Source organism: Nycticebus coucang, chromosome 10 (genome assembly GCF_027406575.1).
Source record: "Nycticebus coucang isolate mNycCou1 chromosome 10, mNycCou1.pri, whole genome shotgun sequence".
Classification (NCBI taxonomy): Eukaryota; Metazoa; Chordata; class Mammalia; order Primates; family Lorisidae; genus Nycticebus; species Nycticebus coucang.
Window position 1 is genome coordinate 103560575 of NC_069789.1, and position 18768 is coordinate 103579342.

General features: G+C 40.3%; 2 protein-coding genes across 5 annotated transcripts in view; both read right to left on the bottom strand.

Annotated features, from left to right (window-relative positions):
- The window catches only part of LOC128596736 (T-lymphocyte surface antigen Ly-9-like), a 75663-nt gene that overhangs the window by 31166 nt on the left and 25729 nt on the right, over positions 1-18768 (bottom strand). For 3 of the 4 annotated variants that reach the window (XR_008383137.1, XR_008383136.1, XM_053606404.1), the window contains exon 2: positions 11404-11502. Coding sequence is in view for 1 of the 4 variants with exons in the window: in XM_053606404.1 (XP_053462379.1) it covers positions 11404-11502 (99 nt within the window). In the remaining 3 variants the exon portion in view is untranslated. Of the gene's footprint in view, positions 1-11403; positions 11503-18768 lie in introns of those variants that run through there. The other variant, XM_053606405.1, reaches the window with a different exon arrangement.
- Positions 1601-5897, bottom strand: LOC128596737 (ras-related protein Rap-2a-like). Its single transcript, XM_053606406.1, has one exon. It carries the CDS (start codon positions 5727-5729, stop codon positions 5112-5114), a length of 618 nt encoding a protein of 205 aa, XP_053462381.1. The 5' UTR covers positions 5730-5897; the 3' UTR covers positions 1601-5111.

An 18768-nucleotide genomic window follows, 5' to 3' on the forward strand; every position in this document is an offset into this window, starting at 1 on the left:
CAAAATGGGAGAAGATATTTGTAGGTTATGTTTTTGACAAAGGTTTGATAACTAGAATCCACAGAAAACGCAAACTAATTAATAAGAAAAGAACAAGTGATCCCATTTCATTGTGGGCAAAAGAATTGAACAGAAGCTTCTCTGAAGAAGACAGGTGCATGGCCTACAGACACATGAAAAAAATGCTCATTTTTAATCATCAGAGAAATGCAAATCTAAACCACTTTGAGATATCATCTAACTTCAGTAAGATTAGCCAAAATTACAAAATCCCAAAACTACGGATATTGGCATGAATGTGGAGAGAAGGGAACACTTCTGTACTGCTGGTGGGAATGCAAGCTAATACGTGACTTTTTTTTTTTTGGAGACAGAGTCTCACTTTATCACCCTTGGTAGAGTGCTGTGCTGTCACAGCTCACAGCAACTCCTGGACTTAGGTAACTCTCTTGCCTCAGCCTCCTGAGTAGCTGGGACAACAGGCACCCGCCATAATGCCCAGCTATTTTTTTGTTGCAGTTTGGCCGGGGCCAGATTCGAACCTGTCACCCTTGGCATATGGGGCCAATGCCCTACCCACTGAGCAACAGGTGCTGCCCATTAATACGTCACTTTTAAAAGCAAAAGAAGGAAAGAAGTTTGAAGAACACTCAGGGACCTAAAAGTAGACCTACCATTCAGTCCTTCAATTCCTCTACTAGGTATATACCCACATGACCAAAAATCATTTTACACCAAAGATATTTGCACCAGAATGTTTATTGCAGCCCAATTCATAATTGCCAAGTCATGGAAGAAGCCCAAGTACACATTGACCCATGAATGGATTAATAAATTGTGATATATGTATACCATGGAATATTATGCAGCCATAAAAAAGATGGAGACTTTACCTCTTTTATGTGTACATGGATGGAGCTGGAACATATTCTTCACAGTAAAGTATCTCAAGAATAGAAGAAAAAAGTATCCAATGTACTCAGTACTATTATGAAACCAATATATAATCACCCACACTTTCACACGAATGATAAAAATACAACTATACCCCTGAGTGAAGGAGAGAAAAGAAGGGCAAGGGGAGGGAAGGGAGGTGGCTGGGTGGAGGGAGGGTAATCGGTGGGACCTCACCTGTTGTGCATATTACAAGGGTACATGTCAAATTTATTAAGAGTAGAGTATAAATGTCTTAACACAATATGTGAGGTGAAGGCTATGTTAACCAGTTTGATGTAAGCATTCCAAATTGTATATAAAATCAGCACATTGTACCCCATAAATGCAGTAATGTACACAGTTAACGATTTAATTTAAAAAAAAAAATCTCCTGTGGAATAATCCTCCAGGGATTCCACATATAGGCTCTGTCCCTGGGTCCGATGCACCCTTGCCCCAATTTCTGTGCAGATCTCCAACCCTTCTGATCTTTTCTGGCCCCCAGTGTCCCACACTGTCTCACTGTACCATCCCAATGTTGTATCTGGGTGGGATGATCCAGGTGGAAGTGGCTGGAGACTCCTCTCCCCAAACTTACTAAGGAGGCTGACGAGACAATACCTCCAGTCCACCATCTTTGAGCACTCTGAGATGATATGTATTCTTTTTTTTCATTAAATAAATTTATTTGTTAAAATAATTTAACTCCAAATACAACTGTTGAATTTGCATTGAGTTATAACTACAATTCATGTTTTAATTGAAATGTCAAGATTTAACAACTGACGTTGTTACAAAACAATAAACTGCTGTTCAATTTTAAATGGTCAGTTGTATTAGAGCTCAACAATTAACTGTGAACTATATCTCTGGGAAACCTCAAATCAATAATGATAAGTCTGTTTCCAAAACCCACTGCAGTCATTCTTGAAACCCTGATCGAGATTTAATAGATGCACAATGACACATTAAAAAAAAAAAAAGACCCCCATAGTCTTTAACATTTGATTGGCTAAGGAGACAATTAAAGCTTACCCAGTGCTAACACAAGACTACTGAGAAAAACAAAAAACGAAGGAACGAAACAAATAACCCAATAGCAACAAACAAAACAAAACATACACTGACCACATTCACACTGGAACACCCTTGAAAACAAACGCCAGGCAGCCTCAGGCAACATTTCTTTATAGAGAAAAGCAAATGTCAGTAGTATTACCACAGAAAAGTGATGGCAACTGTAGCAATTGAGAGTAAAAAATTCAGCACTAATTCTATAAACCAAAGGAGAAAATCATCAAAGAACCTTTCAATAGTGTTAAGAAAACATTTTATGTAACATTTTTGATCAGATGCTGGCTTGTTTGTGGAAGGTGACCAAATGAAAGGCATTAGTTACCATCCCTATTACAGCTTAAAAGAACAAGAAAGTCGCAACTTTAAAAGAAAAAAAAATACTTAAACATGCTGCCTTTGTATAAAAATACAAAAACAAAAGAAAACCTTATTACAACAGCTAAAGAAAAAGTGGGTCTTTGGATCAAACCATAATATTTTTAAGGCATGTTAGAAAAACGTTCACTTAACTAGTTGCTAGTCTGATCAGGGCATAAAATAAATAGTGACCCAAGGTCACCAACTTTCCTCTGTAGCCACCAATATTTCATGTGCCAACAAACGTAACCTTCCTGCTCTTAAGCTTTTTATTACCACCTCAACAAGCACATTCATTCAAGCTGAGTTACAGTCATAACAGGTGAATACCGAGGGGAAAAGCGCAGGAGGATTTCCAGTTTTTAGATGTCTTTGGTGGCTTGTCACCGAATATGCAGGGCTATATGGAAGCACTGATCAGGCTTCAAATCAGTTATTATTAACATCCTTACAGTAAACGCCCACCTTCCTGTCTGACACAAACACTTCTAACTATAACTCCAAAATTTAGATAATCTTTTCCATCGTCTATTTTGCCATGTCATTCACATTATTTAACCTGTTTTTCATATCTGCATAGCAATCTGTAATGTAAAACTGTGGAATCCTTATAGGTATTTCTAATACACAATCTTAGTTGTCATAAACTGTTATGAATTATAAATTGTTCTCAGAAGTTAGGGTTCAAAACTCATCCAATTCACTAACAAATATTTCTGCTTCAGTAGATAAATCATACTTCTTGAATCTTTGATTTCTCTATATGTCTAAGTCAAATTAACTTTTACATAATGAAATCTGTTTCAATAAGATGGGCTAACATTCTTTGTCCTATGAACAATGTGCTTCATAATTGAGGATTATAAAAAATTGTACTGAAGAAGTAAAATATTCACAATTCAAAAGATTTTTGACAACCAAGGCCTGATTTCACCCACCTATCCCCTCAGTTTTCTCATCTATGAAAACTACTATCAACCTTTTTTAAAAATCTAAGCTTAATGTCAGTTATTAAACATTTGGGGGCTACCAACGATTTCAATAATGCATAAAAGACACTTAAATAATTGAAAAGAAAAAGTGTTTCTGATACACTAAATTCTGCAGTATAGATTCTCAGTATAGGCAATTATCTCTGACTTGTGCCAAATTCTTAGGAACAATAAACACACATGCACACACAAACATACACCCTTCTCTCAGTTACACACGTAAGACCAGAGGTTACTTGCACAAGACTGAAGCCAACAAAATGTGGGTGGTATGCAGATCGCAGGCTCAGTGATATTGCAGCTCTGAAGGCCAAATTTATCTCCAGAGGCCCAGCTCAAGAAAATTTCAGCATTTATAACTCTGAAGTTAGTTGAAAACCTTTCTATACTTGATTGTAAAACTTACAAATAGGTTTTTCCTGTGCCATTAGTCATGCAAATGATAAATACTTCATGGCTACGGAAACCAAAAATGTCAGAGCTTGAGCGCCTTTTCAAAACAAAATATTCACTCTCGCTTTATTTGCCACTTCAGTAATCAGGGCAAAATTGTTGTAATTTTTATATAATTCTCCAAGAAAATTAAAGATAAAAGGCTTTTTGTCCCTTACCTTCCACTCTGTAATTTATGTTCTACTTTTAAGCCCCAATTATTTCACATGGTTATTCAATTTTTTAAATGTCTGCAATACAGCTCTGCTACAGCAAACTTGATTTTGAAAGCAGGTTAGCCAAAGGTCACACTGCAACCATAGCCTTTAAAGGCAAGAAGGAATCTGCTGCATTAACAAACTTAAAAATGCCACATATCTGTACTGTCCTGTGAGGTTTCTGCAAATGGGAACATGTGGATGCAACATGGCTTCATTTTCCTTACAGGATGATACTAGTTTATCTATTAAAATGGTTCTTATTAGTAAGGCTAGGCAATCTCTTTCCATCACAGTTGCTTCCTTCTTTTCAGTAAAGTAATAATGACCACCCCGGCACGGTTAACAGAGGATGGGTTTGGGGTTTCAATTCTGACCAAACCCTTGTGAGAGCCTCTACTTTGTGGCAAAGCAGGTGATTTACAAATACTAAAGCCAGACTGTATTTTAACACAACCTGTTCTGACTTTTGCTCTATTAAGGATCAAAGCATGAGTTAGTTCCATGTCACAAATTAGGATAACATCTACAATTAAGCATCATTTTGAACAACAGAAATGTCTCAGCTGAGCAAAGAATCTCTCCCTGTAATGCTGTTGGCAGGTCAGCTGTTATTATCCCACTTGAAGGAATACATTGATTAAAAGCTCTATCCCAATTCCCGAAATTCAGTACTCTTGTAGGAAAATATTTCTCCTTTACTTATTTTTTTTAAAGAAGATAAAATATTTTAATTGTAAGTGGTCACAGGAATTCTTCTGGTTTCTCCCTCATGATTATTTCTAATTTATACAATAGTTGCTTCTGTCAACTCAGTGACAATGCCATCACAGCTTTCAAATGAGATCACCCTGTAGATCGATGGGCTATGCCTTGAAGTTGCAGATGCACACAGGGGACTGAGGACAATGGTGACAACTGTGGTTACTGAACCCAAATGTCACTCAGAGACACCAACTGCCAAACACTGCTCAATTCTGAATAAGGGCTGCAGTTCTCTGTGGATTCAAACCATGCATCCCGCAAACTCTGCTGTAGATGGGTTTTCTATCGCCTATGATACTGGGCAAATCCTGTCCAGTACAGCCATATTCGGGTGCTATTGTATGTTACATGCAGAACAGCATGGATCATCTTTATCAGGCTGAGCAGCATAGTTCATCTGCCTCACAATTTCTGCAAAGAGTTCGTCCACAATTGTTTTACTCTTAGCAGAAGTCTCCATAAAGGGGCAGCCCCACTCTTCAGCAAGGGCTCTGCCTTCTTTAGACGACACTTCTCTCTCACTTTCCAGGTCCACTTTGTTCCCAACCAAGATGACTGGCACTTTTTCATACCACTTCACTCGGATGATCTGGTCCCGCATGGGCTTGATGTCCTGGAAGCTCTGCTGATTGACGAGGCTGTAGACGAGGATGAAGCCCTGGCCGTTCTTGATATACAGGTGCCGCATGGACGCGAACTGCTCGGTGCCCCGGGTGTCCAGGATCTCCAGCACCGACGGCGACGAGTCCACCTTGATCTCCTTGCGGTAGAAGTCCTCGATGGTGGGGTCGTATTTCTCGATGAAGGTGCCGGTCACGAACTGCACGGTCAGGGCGGATTTGCCTACCCCGCCCGAGCCCAGCACCACCACTTTGTACTCCCGCATCGTCCCTCCACGGCGATATGTATTCTTTAAAGCACTCAACGGTATGTGTTTTGGTGTTTTTATCATGACAATTATTAGGCCCGCCTATTGTGGAATGACCAGTAATTGTAGCTGGATTTCTCCTGATGGTTTCCCTGTCTAGGAAAAGAGGTGGCACACCCCATCCCCATGAACATAATTCCAAGTCCCTGCATTTGAGCAGCTTGTTCAGATACAAAATGTCTAATGATCCTCAGGACAGGAAACTGTATTTCAGCAACACCAAGTGGTTTTTAATTTTTTTATTTTAGTCAAATTGTACATTCATGCAGTCTCTTAAAAAGAAGAGATCATTAGGAAGACTGACAATTAATTCTGTCTCCCCATCCCTGCCTCCCATTGTCCAGTTCCCTTTCCCAGAGGCAGCACCATTATCAGCATCTTGTGCATCTACCCAGAGACAAGCTACACATTTACAAGCACATGTGTGTATCTCCACATACACAATACACTCTGTACCCACTGGTCTGCTCCTTGCCTTTCTCATAGTGACCCTTATTGGCACTCACTGTGGCTCTGCAGTTAACTCATTGACTCTCTGCACACTGTTCCATGGGTGCTCTCACCACCCTCTGCTTCTGATATGTAGGCCGTTGCTTGTCACTACAAACAATGTTGCAATGAATATCTTCACCTTGGAGCGTTTGCACACATGGATGTGTATAAATTGGGAAAAATCTTCAGGGTGCCTCTAAAGGATCAAAGGCATATACACCTGAATATATATACACCTTTGATCCAAAAGCATATATACCTGAATTATATATTCAGGTTTGAACCTTTGATCAATATTATTAAGTACTTCCAAAGAGTCATTCTACTACAAAGAACTCAGGAAAATCAACAAAAAAGAACAAACAACCCCATTAAAAACTGGGCAAGAGACACGAACAGAATCTTTTCTCATGAGGACAAATGGCAAACCAACACATGAAAAAATGCTCATCCTGCCACCCCCAGTATATGGGGCCAGCACCCTACTCCTTGAGCCACAGGCGCTGCCCCTATTTTTCCATTCTTGTGATACTTTACTAAGAAGAATGTATTTCAGCTCCATCCAGGTAAATGTAAAAGATGTAAAGTTTCCATCTTTTTTAATAGCTGAATAATATTCCTTGGTATACATATACCACCATAGGTTGATCCATTTATGAGTTGATGGGAACTTAGGTTGCTTCCACGACTTGGCAATTATGAATTGAGCTGCAATGTTTATTCGAGAGCACAGGCCTTTGTGGTAAAACGATTTTTGTTCTTCTGAGTAGATACCTTGTAATGGGATTGCAGGGTTAAATGGTAGTTCTACTTTTAGATCTTTGAGGATTCTCCATACTTCTCTCCAAAAGGGCTGCATTAGTTTGCAATCCCACCAGCAGTGCAGACGTGTTCCCTTCTCTCCACATCCACACCAGCATCTGGTGTCCTGGGACTTTGAGATGTGGGCTAATCTTCTTGGGGTTAGGTGATACCTGAGAGTGGTTTTGATTTCCATTTCTCTGATGATTAAAGATGATGAACATTTTTTCATGTGTTTGTTGGCCATTCAGCTGTCATCCTTGGAGAAGTTTCTGTTCAAATCTCTTGCCCACTTATAGAGAAAGTTGTTCAACTTTTCATATGGAAGGTAACGTGGCAGTATTTTCGTAACTTAAAATATCCCAGTACCCACTGCTTTCACTTCTAGGCATGTGTACATAGATGTGTGTGTGATAGACACACTGCTTGTAGGAATATTATTTTAGAGCAAAAAGTGGAAACAAACCTAAATTACTAACAATATGGGTGTGCCGGCCCCGGCCAGAACTGCAAAAAAAAAAGAATGGAAAAATAGATATCCAATGTACTCCGTACTAATATAAAATCAATATATAAACAATTACATGTTCCTAAGAACAATAAAAACACTATTTTAGTCCAGTTCGGGGGTAGAGGGAAGCAGGATGGGGAAGGGGGAGGATGTTTGGCAGGGGGAGGGAGGGCATGGGGCGAGATCTCAGCTAACGTGCACATTGTGAGGGTGTATAACACACCCCCGGGGTGAGGGGCTCTTCTCCAAATGGAACTTTACCCTAGAAAATGAGGGCAGTGTAACCTAAATATTGCACCCTCATGTTAATTTGAATAAAGTTTAAAAAAAAATTTAAAGATAAGTAAAAAATAAAAACTAAAAAAAAAGAAAAAATGCTCATCATCTCTAATTATCAGAGAAATGCAAATGTTTGACATATCACCTAACCCCAGTGAGAACAGCCCACATCACAAGGTCCCAAAGCAACAGATGCTGGTGTGGGAGCAGAGAGAAGGGAACGAAGGGAACACTTATGCGCTGCTAGCAGGACTGCAAATTAGTACAGCCTTTATGGAAAGAAGTATGGAGCATCCTCAACGATACTGAAATCCCATTAATAGGTATTTATCCAAAAGAAAAATTCATTTTACCATAAGGATATTTGCGCTGAAATGTTTATAGCAGCCTAATTCACAATTGCAAAGATGTGGAACCAATTCGAATGCCCGTCAGCACATGAATGGGTTAATAACTGTGGTGTATGTATACCATGGATTCAGCCATAAAGTATCTTCTGTGACAACCTGGATGGATTCGGAGAACACTCTCCTAAATAAAATATCACGGGAACAGAAAAACAAGTATCACATGTACTTAATACTAAACTGAAACTAGTAGATTAACAACTAGGAGCTCACTGGAGAGAAAAATTCAATTAAATTCAAAAAGGAGAAGAAGGAGATAGTTTGGCAAGTTTCCACCCAAATGGAACAATGCATGAGTGTCTGGCACACTTCCTTGGTGATGGAAACAAGTAGAAGTCAAACTTAATCTAAAAATGCAGATGATGTAACCCTCATATTAATCCAATTGTTTTAATGTGCCAGAAAAAGAGTGCTTCTATCCACACTCCTACCAATAAAAGAAAATTATATCTCATTATATTTTTAAATGTATATTTCTTCTATACATTTAATTCATCATCATCATTTTATATTAAGTCATTTTTAGTGCCTTTTCTGTGAACTATGAAATGTCTGCTAATGTCCTTTCTCATTTTTTCACTATTACTTGGTATGAATTAAACATATATTTTAAAAATTTGCCTCTTCTCTAACATGGATAATACAATTCTTTATACTTGTTTGTTTGAACTTCACCTATGGACTATTTGCCAGGACAAAATGGCATTGTCCTATCAGAATCAGAAGGCTTCTTCATTTTATACCTTGCTTTAAAAGCTCCCATTTTAAAAGTAAGTTTTTAGTTCTCCTTTGTTTTCTTTAAGTATGTTTATGATTTTAATATTTATGTTTACCCTTAGATATACCAATAATTTACTTTGGAGTCAGCGAGTTGACATAGTTGGACAGTATAAGAGATTGATCACCAGGTCAGAGAGGGAAGCTCTTCCTGAACCTACCACTATACACATTGATCAGACCAATATAAGGCCTCTGTTCCAAAAAAAAAAAACAGAGAGAGAGTGAGACTGATCAAAAGACTGAACTTTACAGTCAGTGACATTTAAGTCTGGTACTTCTTTTTCTGGCTATATGAACTTGAGCAATCATTTAACCTCTCTGGCTTCAGCTTTCTCATCCGTGGCACCAAAACAATAACAATACACACTTTGCAGGACTAGTCCTTGAATACAGAGAGAAAAGTTTTCAGCACAGAATTCAATAATTGTTCTATTGATATTAGCTGTTCACATTACTATGATGAAGATTAAGTGACCAACCCGACGTGGGGTCAGAACCAAATGCCCCAGTTCGCAGGCTGGTGCCTTTCCTCCCCAGCAGCTTCCCTCTCAGGGGTCCCCTCCTGAGTCAAGATGAATTCCAGGAAGTAAAATCTCTGTAGGTTCAATTTCATAGGTGGCTGCAGGGTGTCAAGGTCCAGCCAAGGCCTTCCTGTTTACCAAAGCCCTGAGTTTAAAAGGAAATTGCTTGTTCTGTGCCTCTGGTTGATGACACAGTTGTAACCTACCAATGAGCTGAGGACACCTGTGTAGCCAGGAAAGCGGTAAAGATAAAGGCAAGGGTACAATACTTGTCCCCCAAGCTTCTCTTAAATAAATTTTGCATCATTAACTCTGTTTGGTTTGTCTATTTTCTGCTCTCTTTAATAGGTTATTATGTAATATAAAAGTATTGTATATTCTATCAAAAACTATTGTATAGTATACGGAGGTGCTTAAGTGAAAGTCCAAAGTGCGCCTCATCCCAAAGGAAAGCACTGTGAATGCTGTGCACCCCCAGACACCCACCTCTGTCCCCACAAGTAGCATGAATCTGCCTGAGCACAGGCCACTGACTTGTGATCCTGTCGCATTCCTGCTGGTCTGCTTTGATGCTCCCGTTGAACCAGTTGTGACATTCTGCTGCTTCCCTCATCAATTAGTGAACAAAGTAAAAGTATCCTACATCTCAGTCAGTCATGCCACTCAGTGCTAATCACATGGTTGAATATACAATTCTCGGTGCAAAAATGGACACTAAACCTACATGCTCTGCTTAATGTAGGGCTTGAAAAAATAGCCCTTATTTCTGATGGGAACAATAGGACACCTGGGCTCGCCGAGAGATCACCTCAGACAACAAAGGGGAAAGTTTCCTAAGGTATTTTCACAGACAATTCTGGTGGAAATGATGTTTGTCTTTCTCCCAGCCAATGATGTAGGAGGGGTCAGAAATAAACTAGTGCTTTCTGCCGAACGGACAGGAACTAAAAGGGTCCAGCCAAGGATTTTACTGTCTGCTTCTGAAAGCACAGCCATGGCTTGCTTCCTGAGTACAGTCCCCACAACATGTTTCCATCCACTGTGGGAGACGATGACCCTCGCCAGGTGATCTGAGGGCACTGCCCCCACATCCTCTTAAGAGCAGAGGCAGATGAAGCAGAGGGGCAGGTGGAGGGGGCTCAAAGAGAAGGATGCCTCTTCCTCCCCTGGGGTCTGAGGAAGTGGCCACAGGTTCTGCCCAGGGCCCTCTCTCTGAAGGAGCCCTGAACAGGCTCACCAGCTGTCAGTCCACTTTGGACCACAGAATTGTGACAGGACAGCATGGGAGAGGCAGAACAGAGACCTTGAGTCAAACACAGGAGGATTCTCTCTGGGTGGGGTCACCAAATACTGGGACCTCACAGTGGGGAGGGCTCAGACTGTTAAGCCCAAGACCCTCCTTTTACAGAAGAGGGGGCATTCTCAGGTAGACTCCCCCTGGCCTACACAGGACAGATCCAGACTTGGATTCTAGTTCTGTCCCCTCCTCCACAGAACAGTGCAGGGACTGTCAGGACACCTCTGAGATCCAGGCCAGGAATACAACACCTCAACCCCTCTTTCCCTGGAGGCAGCTACTTTACCCCTCTGCATCCCTCTTTCTAGGCAGCCCCAGGCTCTGTGGGCTTCCCTGCCGATGCAGCAGAAGCCCCTCACCTCCTGAGGGAGGGCCCCCTTAATGCAGCAGAGGATGCCTGAGTTCTGTGTCCCCAGCCTCCTGGCCACCAAAAGACCATTTTGTTCTTCCCGTTTCCCCTAGGAGTCTAGCCAAATACGCTGCATTTGTAAATGTTAAAGGAATGGCTTTCTTTTTTTGTTTCTCCCAGGCATCAGAACCTGAACAGCCCTCCCAGTGGCCCCAGCCCCACACAATTGCTCTCCCTTCCCGGGGGCCCCCAGCTACTCACTCAGGAGGAGACTGATGAACTCCAGGACACTGGAGGCCCAGCAACACGGGCCGTCCCATGAGCAGGGTCCCATGACAAGGCTGCTGGCAGCCTGGTCAGCTACAGAGGAAACAAAGGGGAAGAAGCAAAAAGGGTTTATATAAGCTTTCCCAGGGCGGGTGGGACTACTGCTGACAGGGGAAGCAACCCATCAGTCTGGTGAAAGAGCCATTCAGCTCATGTTGATCAGTTCCCTGCAGTCACAGCCAGCCTGTGTCTCAAATGTACCCTCCCCTGATGCTTACCTGCTGTCCTGGGCTAGCAGCGCTGCCCCAGTAGTCACTCTTACAGCAAAGCGGGGCGAGGACCCTCCTGAGTTTGGGGCTTTCCTCTGTCCACACCTGACTTAATAAATCAAAGTCCTTTTCTCGTTTTTCAAAAATATCAACTATCTGCTGCCTAAGTAAGAAGCTTCCAGCAAAAGAATAAAGCTTTTTCTGGAGACTGTTAACTATGCACACTCTCTGTAAGGATGGTCAGCCTTTCTAGGAAAATAACAGAAAAGTAATTACCTCAAAGTTTTCAGTAAGGACAAAACAAAGCAATCCCTCAGCCAGCTGTCTTTCTCTTGACAGCAGCCTCCCTGCTCCTCCCCCAGCCTCACCCCCATGGACCTCCATTTTCACAGCCACAGAGGAACTCAGCAGCCAAAAAGGAAATGTCAAGTCTTTATGGAAACCTCCCAAATCCAGCTACAGTTAGCTTTTGTCCCCCATCCCTCTTTAATTCAGCTGGCCACTGGACCTCAACTGTGGGCGTTCCTTCTTTCTTCCTTTGGGGATATTCCACCTTTCCTTGCTCTCTTCTCTCTCTCTCTTTCCCTACTCTCTTTCCTCTCTCTCTGCCTCCCTCCTTCTAAAATGAAGTCTAAACATTTATATCCTGACCTTGACACAGAAATTCATCCGTCCCTAGGCCAACTTCCTGTTGGGTGTTTCCACTTTATCACTCACTGTGCAAATATCAGGTAAATATCAGCATTTACCTTCTGTTGGCAGCCATATGGCTCCCTCAGTCACCACTAATACCAGCTATCTTCTCCGCACACTCACGCCAAAGCCAAACTCCACAGAAGCTGACAGGCTCGTGGCTGGATTAAATAGTGGCTTTTCCCCTGAGCTTCTGCCAGCCCTGCCCCCGTGCCCTCTGGCCACAGCCTCGTCTGCCCCCAACCCACCACCACCTATTGAGGCTCAGCCCCATCTCTTATGTCCTGTTACCCTGGGTAGCTCCACATTTTCCCACCCACTGGGCAGTGCCACCTTCTCCTCCCCACTGAAACTTCCCCAATGGCTGTCCTGGCAGAATTCCCCCAAAGGAGGCTCTGCAGGCTGGCCCATGACTGTAAACCGTCACCCAGCTAATCAAAAGACAATGTCTGGACTCCTGACCAGCAGCTCAGGACTCATTCCCCAACATCACCTCTGGTCTCCCATCTCATTTAATGGCCTCAAAAAAGTCACCTGGAGTCCAGTCTGTTCTCATGGCCAAAACTGTTCTGCAGATTCCCAGAAAAGAGAACATTCAACATTGCCTTGATCCTCCTTCTCCACCTAGTAATGGAGAAAGTTGTTAAATGTGTTCCTCAGAAATTTCTCACATGGTATCCAGAACCTGGAACCTTCTCTGGTGACATATGGGAAGAGATAGGATGGCTATTTCCTGATGTGGAAGGACAGTCAGATGTCCAGGAAAGGAAAGTTAGAGAGAAGCTATGAATTGTCTTTTCCCTGACTTGTCACCCGTGGAAAAAGCAGAGCCACCAGCCCAGCCCTGCAGGGTCTATGGCAAAGTGTGGAGGCAACCTGCAAGTGGGCTGGGAAGAGGACCAGGCAGCACAGGGCATACTGATGGCCCTCACTGCCCACCTTCCCCACTCTTCTATAACTCCACTGCCCAATTCTTGGCAAAAGAAAAAAAATAACAAAATGATGGGTGGCTCATTTAGAAAGATAAAATTACAGGCACTATTTACTGTCTTCACAATCTGAGGAAGAGAAAAAAAGGATGTTTTAGAGTAACTAAATCTTAAGAGGAAAATCTGGGGAGATGTCTAGACAGACTTGGAAAAGCTAAAGCTCTGACAGATTCCTGGGGATCTGTAAATCCAAACATAGAAATAGGGCTGTGAGAGCCCCAATCCTCTCCTCTGGCTGACTTTGGGGCTATACACAGCAGGAAGTGAAGTCTGAGGCAGACTTGTCAACTGCCTGCAAGATTACCGCAGGCCAAGTTAACTACACAGAAACCCAGCAGATCCTTGTGAGGCTTATCATTCTAGCCATTTAGTGACACCTCTGCCCAACAACAGCTGGATGCTGAGCTAACAGAGCAGACACTGGGAGGAGGGTAACTAAGAGTTACTAACTAATAACTAAGTAAATTTTAAATGTATTACCACAAAAAAAACTAAGTAAATGATGGTTGTTAATCAATTTGGTTTAAGCCTATCACATTGTATATTAAATCATCACATTGTACCCCATAAATGTATACAGTTATGATTTTAATTAAAAATTAAATAAATAAATAAATACATTCAGAGACCTAAAGAAACCCAAGTATGAAGAACTAAAGTATAAGATCAATGTAACATCAAGTAGAGAATATCAATATAGAAAGTATAACATAGAACCAAGCAAAAATTACACAATTTAATAATGTAACAACAAAAAATGAAAAAAAATCACTTACAAGGGCTCAATAACTGATATGACCATGCAGAAAAATAATCAGCGAACTTAAAGTTTTGTGAATTTAAATTATCTAGTCTAAGGAATAGAAAGAAAAAACGTGAAGAAATATAAACAAATCTTCAGACACATGTTGGACACTTATCAGCCATACCAATATATGTATAATGAATATCCAGACGGAGAAGAGAAGGAGTGAAAGAAGAAATGTTAACAGCCAAGTACCCGAATTTTTTTCCTGCGTTCTTAAGGTATAATTGACAAGGAAAAAATGTTCAGTATTCAAGGAATACAAAGTGATGATTTGAGCTGACTACCACAAATTATCAACACATCCATCAACACACCTACAGTAATTGAGGGTGGGGGGTCAGACTCATAAGTACTACACTCAGCTTATGTCAGAAAAATAATACAGTATGGTAGGATGAACCTTAAGGTATGCCACCATGCTATGCATTAAATACCCAGAATTTATTGATCTTATCAATGAACATTTGTACCCTTTGACCAACCTCTCCCCAGCCCCTGGCAACCACTATTCTACTCTCTGCTTCTATGAGACCAGTTGTTACAGATTTCACATGTAAGTGATCATTCTGTATGGCTGATGTTACTTGGCATGAAATCCTTGTATATCTATACACCACATTTTCTTTATTCATCTGATGACAGACCCCTAAGTTTTCATTTCTTTACTATTGTAAATGATGCTATAACAAACATGGCTGTGCAAATATCTTTTTGAGATGGACGTTGATTTCCCTTTCATTGGAAATAGAACCAGAAGAGGGATTATTTGTTGTTCCATTGTTGGTCTTTTGAGGAATTTCCATACTGTTTTTCATAATAGCTGTACCAATTTACATACCCAGCAATAGTGTACAAGTGTGCCCTCTTCTCCACACTCTCTTACCAGCACCTGTTATCCCTTGCATTTTTTATAAGACCCACCCTGACAGATGTGAAATAACAGCTTATGGTGATTTGGGTTCACATTTCCCTGATGATGAGCAATGTTTTTTTTTGTTTTTTGTTTTTTTTTTTTTTGGTTTTGGCCGGGGCTAGGTTTGAACCCGCCACCTCCGGCATATGGGACCGGCGCCCTGCTCACTGAGCCACAGGCGCCGCCCCAGATGAGCGATGTTAACCTTTTCATATACCTGTTGGCCATCTGTATATCTTCTTTTTTTTTTACATTATTTTTTTCATTTAATATTATATCTAGCAATCTTCCCAGATCAGTTCTACACCTTTGTCCTTTTTTTGTACCTATATTCTTTAAGATGTTCCTTTCTTTTTTTTTTTTAATCAAATCATAGCTGTGTACATTAATGTGATCGTGGGGCAACATACACTGGTTTTATAGACCATTTGACATATTTTCATCACACTGATTACCGTAGCCTTCCTGGCATTTTCTTAGTCATTGTGTTAAGACATTTATATTCTACATTTACTAAGTTTCACATGTACCCTTGTGATCCCACCAATCACCTTCCCTCCGCCCTTCCTCCCTCCTCCCTCGCTTCCCTCTCCCTCCCCTCCATCTCCTTCCCTTCCCTCTCCCTCTTCCCCAGATTCTTAGGTTATAAGTGGGTTACAGCTTTCATATGAAAGTCATACATTAGTTTCATAGTAAGCTGAGTACATTGGATACTTTTTCTTCCATTCTTGAGATACTTTACTAAGAAGAATATGTTCCAGCTCCATCATGTAAACATGAAAGAGGTAAAGTCTCCATCTTTCTTTAAGGCTGCATAATATTCCATGGTGTACATGTACCATGATTTATTAATCCATTCATGGATCAATGGGCAGTTGGGCTTTTCCATGACTTAGCAAATATGAATTGGGCTGCGATAAACATTCTGGTACAACTATCTTTGTTACAATGTGATTTTTAGTCTTCTGGGCATGTACCTAGTAGAGGAATTATAGAATTGAATGGCAGATCTATTTTTACATCTCTACATGTTCTCCAAACATCTTTCCAAAAGGAATGTATCAATTTGCATTCCCACCAGCAGTGTAGAAGTGTTCCCTTTTCTCCACATCCATGCCAATATCTCTGTTCTTGGGATTTTGTGATATGGGCTAATCTTACTGGAGTAAAATGAAATCTGAAAGTAGTTTTGATTTGCATTGCTTGGATGATTAAGGATGATGAGCATTTTTTTCATATGTCTGTAGGCCATGCGCCTGTCTTCTTCAGAGAAGTTTCTCTTCAAGTCCCTTGCCCAGCCTGCGATGGGATCACTTGTTCTTTTCTTGCTTATACATTTGAGTTCTCTGTGGATTCTGGTTATTAAACCTTTGTCAGAGACATGACCTGCAAATATCTTCTCCCATTCTGAGGGCTGTCTGCTTGCTTTACTTACTATGTTCTTGGCTGTGCAGAAGCTTTTTAGTTTGATCAGGCCCCAGTAGTGTATTTTTGAAGCTTCTTCAATTGCCCGGGGGTCCTCCTCTTAAAATACTCGCCCAGACCGATTTCTTCAAGAGTTTTCCCTGCAATCTCTTCTAGTATTTTTATAGTTTCATGTCTTAAGTTTAAATATTTAATCCAGTGAGAGTCTATCTTAGTTAATGGTGAAAGGTGTGGGTCCAGTTTCAGTCTTCTACAGGTTGCCAGCTAGTTCACCCAGCACCATTTGTTAAATAGGGAATCTTTTCCCCACTGAATGTTTTTAATTGGCTTGTCAAAGATCAAATAACGCTAAGTAGCTGGATTCATCTCTTCATTCTTCTGTTAAATACATCTACCTCTCTGTTTTTGTGCCAGTACCATGCTTTTTTGATCACTATCGATTTATAGTAGAGTCTGAGGTGTGGTAGCGTGATTCCTCCTGCTTTGTTTTTATTACTGAGTAATGTCTTGGCTATTTGGGTTTTTTTATGATTCCATATTAAACAAAGTATTATTTTTTTCAAGATCTTTAAAGTATGGCAGTAGAGCTTTAATAGGGATTACATTAAAATTGTATATGGCTTTGGGTAATATGGACATTTTTAACGATGTTGATTCTTCCCAGCCACGAGCATGGTATGTTTTTCCATTTGTTAACATTTTCAGCTATTTCTTTTCTTAGAGTTTCATAGTTCTCTTTATAGAGATCTTTCACATCCTTTGTTAGATAAACTCCCAAATATTTCATTTTCTATGGCACTACTGTGAATGGAATAGAGTCCTTAATTGTTTTTCAGTTTGACTATTGTTGTTATATATAAAGGCTACCAGTTTATGAACATTGATTTTGTAACCTGAGACCCTGCTTCTGTATTCCTTGATCACTTCTAAGAGTTTTGTAGTAGAATCCCTGGTGTTTTCCAGATATACAATCATATCATCTGGGAAGAGTGAAAGTTTGATATCTTCTGACCCTATATGGATACCCTTGATTGCCTTTCCTTCCTTAATTGCGATGGCTAAAACTTCCATTACAATCTTAAAGAGCAGTGGAGACAATGGGCAACCTTGTCTGGTTCCTGATTTGTGTGGAAATGATTTCAATATAATTCCATTCAATATGATATTGGCTGTGGGTTTGCTGTAGATGGCCTCTATCAGTTTAAGAAATTTCCCTTCAATACTAATTTTCTTGAGTGTTCTGATCATGAAGGGATGCTGGATATTATCAAAAGTTTTTCTGCATCAGTTGAGAGAATCATATGGCCTTTGTTTTTTTAATTTGTTTATGTGCTGAATTATATTTATAGATTTACGAATATTGAACCAGCCTTGAGACCCTGGGTTAAAACCAACTTGGTCATGATCTATAATTTGTTTGATATGTTGCTGGATTCTGTTTGTTAAGATCTTGTTGAATATTTTTGCATCTATATTCATTAGTGATATTGGTCTATAATTTTCTTTTCTTGTTGGGTCTTTTCTTGGTTTGGGGATCACAGTGATGTTTGCTTCACAGAATGTGTTGGGTGGTCTTCCTTCTTTTCCTATATTTTGGAACAGGTTGAATAATATAGGTATTAGTTCCTCTTTAAAGGTTTGGTAGAATTCTGACGTGAAGCCATCTGGTCCCGGGCTTTTCTTTTTAGGGAGATTTTGTATGGTTAATGCTATTTCAGAACTTGATATTGGCCTGTTCAACATTTCCACTTGATTCTGGCTAAGTCTTGGAAGGTGATGTGCTTCCAAGTATTGGTCAATTTTTCAGATTTTCATATTTCTGAGAATAAAATTTCTTGTAATACTCATTAAGGATTTTTTGAATTTCTGAGAAGTCTGTTGTTATGTCATCTTTGTTGTTTCTGATTGATGAAATTAGAGATTTTACACTTTTTTTCCTCATTAGGTTAGCCAAAGGTTTATCTATTTCATTGACCTTTTCAAAAAACCAACTTTTTGATTTATTGATCTGTCATATAATTCTTTTGTTTTCAATTTCATTTAATTCTGCTCTAATTTTGGTTATTTCTTTTCTTCTACGGGTTTGGAGTTGGAATGTTCTTCCTTTTCCAGTTGCTTTAGATGCCCCATTACATTGATAACTTCCTCTCTTTCTGTTCTCTTGAGGAAGGCTTGCAGTGCTATAAATTTCCCTCTTAGAACTGCCTTCGCGGTATCCCAGAGGTTCTGATAATTTGTGTCTTCATTGTTGTTTTGTTCCAA

Excerpts from the sequence above, each read along its gene's own strand:
- LOC128596737 (XM_053606406.1), bottom strand. The coding sequence starts at position 5,729 with ATGATAAAAACACCAAAACACATACCGTTGAGTGCTTTAAAGAATACA.